The following is a 5,060-nucleotide window of genomic DNA, read 5'->3' as shown; positions in this document are numbered from 1 at the left end:
CGGAGCTTGCAGTGAGCTGAGATCCGGCCACTGCACTCCAGCCTGGGTGACAGAGCAAGACTCCATCTCAAAAAAAGAAAAAAGAAAAAAAAAAGAAAAAACAAAACATATTTAAGCATCATTCCCATATTTAAGCATCATTCCTGTGGTATTAAATACATTCACATTGTTGTACAACTATTGCCCATCCATCTCCAGACCTTTTTCATCTTCCCCAGCTGAAACTCCCTACCCATTCAACACTAACTCCCCAGTTCCCTCTGTCCCCAGCACCGGGCAACTACCATTCTACTTTGTGTCTCTATGAATTTGACTATTCTAGAGATGTCATACAAGTGGAATATTACAATATTTGTCTTTTTTTTTTGAGACAGGGTCTGGCTTTGTTGCCCAGGCTGGAGTGCAATGGCACGATCTCATCTCACTGCAGTCTCCACCTCCGAGGCTCAAGTGGTCCTCCCACCTCAGTCCCACCTCAGTTCACCATGTTGGCCAGGCTGGTTTCAAACTTCTGTGCCCAAGTGATCCACCCATCTCAGCCTCCCAAATTGCTGGGATTACAGGCATGAGCCACCACACCCCGGCTGTTTGTCCTTTTGTGTCTGGCTTATTTCACTTAGCATAAGTTCTTCAAGGTTCATCCATGTTGCAGCATGTATAAGAATTTCCTTTCCTGGGCCGGGTGCGGTGGCTCACGCCTGTAATCCCAGCACTTTGGGAGGCCAAGGCGGGTGGATCACGAGGTCAGGAGATCGAGACCATCCTGGCGAACACGGTGAAACCCTCTACTAAAAAAAATAAAAAATAAATTAGCCAGGCATGGTGGCGGGCGCCTGTAGTCCCAGCTTCTCGGGAGGCTGAGGCAGGAGAATGGCGTGAACCTGGGAGGTGACGGAGCTTGCAGTGAGCAGAGATTGCGCCACTGCACTCCAGCCTGGGCGACAGAGCGAGACTCTGTCTCAAAAAAAAAAAAAGAATTTCCTTTCCTTTTTAAGGCTGAATAATATTCCATTGTATGTATATACCACATTTTGTTTAGTCATTCATCCATTGGTAGACACTGGGATTGTTTCCACCTTTTGGCTATTGTGAATAATGCTGCTGTGAACATTGGTCTAAACATCAGAGTCTCTGCTCTCAATTAGGTTGGGTATGTATCCAGAGTGGAATTGCTGGGTCATGTGGTAATTTGATGTTTAATTTTTGGAGGAACCACCATACTGTTTTCCATAGCAGCTGCACTGTTTTACATTCCCACCAGAAATGCACAAGGGTTCCAGTTTTTCCACATTATTGCCAACACTCATTATTTTCTGGGGGAAGGGAGATTATTTTTAAATACAGATTGAGAGATTGAGTATCCCTAATCCAAAAATCCAAAACACTACAAAATCTGAAAGTTGAGCACCAGGATGATACTTAAAGGAAATGCTCATTGGAGCATTTCAGATTTTTGGATGAGGAATGCTTAACAGGTGAGTATAATGTATACAATCCACAATCCAGAATCCAAAACATTTCTGGACCCAGGCATTTCAGATAAGATGTTCAACCTTTCATAGCCATCCCAATAAGCCTAAGTCACAGGGAATTTTGAAATCTGGGTTAGACCACAGAGACTTTGTGGAGGGAGGGCCACAAGATATGAGAGTTTATGGGCATACTTGGGTCCCTCCACATCCCAGGCCTCTGAGAAACTAGAAGTGTGAAGCTGCTCAAGTCAGCCCAGGAGTTAGTCCCTGACTTCTGATCCTGACCCCTTCCTGGCCTCTCCTCTGCAGGTGCCTGGCTGCTGCAAACCATGCAATGAGCCATGCCCCGCCCTGGACACCCCCGCCCAGCATCTGGGCCTCCACGCTTGGGACCCTGGGAGCGGCCAACAGAGCTATGTCTGGAGACATATGATAAACCACCTCAGCCCCCACCAAGCCGCCGCACCCGTAGACCAGACCCCAAGGACCCTGGTCACCATGGGCCAGAGAGCATTACCTTCATCTCTGGCTCTGCTGAGCCGGCCACTGAGTCCCCTGCCTGCTGCCTGCTCTGGCGACCCTGGGTGTGGGAGTGGTGCCGGGCTGCCTTCTGTTTCCGCCGCTGCCGGGATTGCCTCCAGCGCTGTGGAGCTTGTGTGCGGGGCTGCAGCCCCTGCCTTTCTACTGAGGACTCCACTGAGGGGGCTGCCGAAGCCAACTGGACCAAGGAGCACAATGGAGTGCCCCCTAGCCCTGATCGTGCACCCCCCAGCCGGCGGGATGGCCAGAGACTCAAGTCAACCATGGGCAGCAGCTTCAGCTATCCCGACGTTAAGCTCAAAGGCATCCCTGTGTATCCCTATCCCAGGGCCACCTCCCTAGCCCCTGATGCGGACTCCTGCTGCAAGGAGCCACTGGCCGATCCCCCACCCATGCGACACAGCCTGCCCAGCACCCTTGTCAGTAGTCCTCGTGGCTCCGAGGAGTACTACTCTTTCCATGAGTCGGACCTGGACCTGCCCGAGATGGGCAGTGGCTCCATGTCGAGCCGAGAGATTGATGTGCTCATCTTCAAGAAGCTGACAGAGCTGTTCAGCGTACACCAGATCGATGAGCTGGCCAAGTGCACATCAGACACTGTGTTCCTAGAGAAGACCAGTAAGATCTCGGACCTTATCAGCAGCATCACGCAGGACTACCACCTGGATGAGCAGGATGCTGAGGGCCGCCTGGTACGCGGGATCATTCGCATTAGTACCCGAAAGAGCCGTGCTCGCCCACAGACCTCAGAGGGTCGTTCAACTCGGGCTGCTGCCCCCACCACTGCTGCCCCTGACAGTGGCCATGAGACCATGGTGGGCTCAGGTCTCAGCCAGGATGGTAGGTGGGGGCCCCATGGGGCTGAGGGGCAGAGTAGGGGAGGCTCTAGCCAGGGGAGGGTTGGAATGGGGTCTTTGGCCACTGTGGGTGTACCCCTCAGCCAGTCCCTGCCCTTCCTCCTCCTTTCTGTCAACTCTTGCATTCCCCCTCCCCAGCTCCCACTCTGGCCCTTCCCTGTGAGGTCTGAGCAAGGCTGAGAGAAGCATGCAGACCCTGGGAGAGCTCTCTGGCCATCGCTGCTGTCCCCAGAAAGGACAAGGTTCCCTCTGCATTCAATAAGTTTTCCCAAAAGGCTCCTCTCCCCTGCTGTCTCATGCCAGAGTAGCTTCTAGGCCTGGTCTGGTTAACAGGACCTAGGGACCCACATGAACTTGGACCTCTGACCTGTTCTGGGCTAACCAAAACTCCTACTCATCCATCACTCTGCGCATGCACACGTTGTCTATGTGTCTTTTTTTAAGCATTATTTTTCTAGCCCTGCCCAGGAGTGAGTGGCTCCTCCCTCATCGAGCTGGGAACAGAAGTAGGAAATGGGGTTGAAAGAACGTGCTAATGACCACTGCCTGCCTCACGTTCCCTCCCTAGAGCTGACAGTGCAGATCTCCCAGGAGACGACTGCAGATGCCATTGCCCGGAAGCTGAGGCCTTATGGAGCTCCAGGTGTGGTCCTGACCTAACGAGGGGTGTGGAGGGTGGGGGACTACCCTAGGGGCCCCTTACATGCTCCTCTCCCAGCTTTCTCTTGGAGTGGTGAGGATGACATCAAAAAGGGATGGGGGCCTAAGCAGCCACAGACCCATCTCCATCCAGCAAGCTGACTTAAAGTGGGAGCAGGTGTCCAGAACAGGCAAGCTGAAAGTGATCAGACCCCACACCCAGATGACTAGGAAAGTAGTGGGTGGAGAACCATCCAGCATGGTGCTGGAAAGGCACCCTGTGTGGTTCTGTTGTGGTCTTACTGCCCTTGACAACAACCCCCGGGAGTGGGATCATTATCCTTTTACACAAAGGGAGGCTAGGGCTCAGACAGGTCAATAAACTGAGTGGGTCATCCAGCCAGGATCAGACTGACCCAGGCTCAAGTCCCACTCTGCTCCTTCTCAGCAGGCTTCTCCCTGGTCGTGGGATCTGGATGAGCTCCTTCCCCTGAGCCTGTTTCTTCCTCTCCTCTCCTTCCCACCAGGGTACCCAGCCAGCCATGACTCATCCTTCCAGGGCACCGACACAGACTCATCGGGGGCACCCTTGCTCCAGGTGTACTGCTAACCCCTGCCAGGCCCAGCTGCCACACCGTTTCTGGGAGAAGCACAGCCTACAGAAGGAAGAGGGGGACCAGGAACCCCTGCAGGAGGGGCTGGGCCTTAGACCTGAAGCAGTGCCCACTCTGGCTCCTCCTGCCTTGGCTGACTGGGTTCCTGGACCATGTGCATTTCACTGGGCCATAGGGTCTACATCTCTTTGCATCCCCAGCTGGTCTGATCCCTGCCTGGGCCTCTTCCTTCCTGCTCATGGTCTTCAGGTGGCCTGATCATGGAAAGTAAGGACTTAGGCATTACTTTCTGGGAGTGAACCCTGACTCCATCCCCGTATTGCCACCCTCACCAATCATACAAACTTCTCCCTCCCTGGGGGAATTCAACGGCTAAAAGAAGCTTATCTTAAATATATTGTATTGGGGGGTGGGCAGGGCCCACTCTATGTTATGTTAAGCAGTTGGTTCTGGTTCTTGGCTGATGTTCTGTATGTTAACATGACCATAGTTTTAAGGAAAAGGTAATTGGTATCTGCCTGCTTATCTTGGCTGTCCTTTCTCTCCCGTCTGCCTTCACTTAACTGCTGCGCAGAGCGGGAGACAGGATATAGGTGTCCAGCCTGGCTTAGTGCTCTGCAGTTGAAGTAGGAAGAATAAAATGGGAGTAATGCCCCTATTTCAGGTTCACTGTGAGTTCCAGGAGATAAAGAACCAAGCACAGAGTCTGTGCCTGAGAAAGGTTGGATAAATGGTTTCTGACACTGTTTGAGAGGTTCTTCGAGGGAGACCTGTCTGAACTGCCTCTGCTCTCCCAGTCCACCACCTGCAGGCTGGCCTGCTTCTGCCCAGCCCCGTTTCCCCAAAGCCCTGATCATTTGTTGGCCCTACCCAGCCTTGGACCTGATGCTCCTCTCCCACTCTCTCTGTGGTGGTAACAGAGCACTGTGGTTTTCTTT

The 5,060-nt window shown here is 52.8% G+C and overlaps 1 protein-coding gene across 2 annotated transcripts in view; it reads left to right on the top strand.

The window, feature by feature from the left end:
• KDF1 (keratinocyte differentiation factor 1) overlaps positions 1-4,629 on the top strand; it is an 18,895-nt gene extending 14,266 nt beyond the window's left edge. The window contains exons 1-4 of one of the 2 annotated variants that reach the window (XM_011981670.1): positions 372-474; positions 1,780-2,852; positions 3,438-3,512; positions 4,036-4,629. In XM_011981670.1, the coding sequence (XP_011837060.1) occupies positions 1,814-2,852; positions 3,438-3,512; positions 4,036-4,118 (1,197 nt within the window). In that variant the 5' untranslated portion in view covers positions 372-474; positions 1,780-1,813 and the 3' untranslated portion in view covers positions 4,119-4,629. Of the gene's footprint in view, positions 1-371; positions 475-1,779; positions 2,853-3,437; positions 3,513-4,035 lie in introns of those variants that run through there. The other variant, XM_011981669.1, reaches the window with a different exon arrangement.
• The last annotated feature ends 431 nt before the right edge of the window (positions 4,630-5,060 follow it).

Source organism: Mandrillus leucophaeus, unplaced genomic scaffold, assembly GCF_000951045.1.
Source record: "Mandrillus leucophaeus isolate KB7577 unplaced genomic scaffold, Mleu.le_1.0 Scaffold23, whole genome shotgun sequence".
Lineage (NCBI taxonomy): Eukaryota > Metazoa > Chordata > Mammalia > Primates > Cercopithecidae > Mandrillus > Mandrillus leucophaeus.
This window is presented reverse-complemented; position numbering and strand designations above follow the sequence as displayed.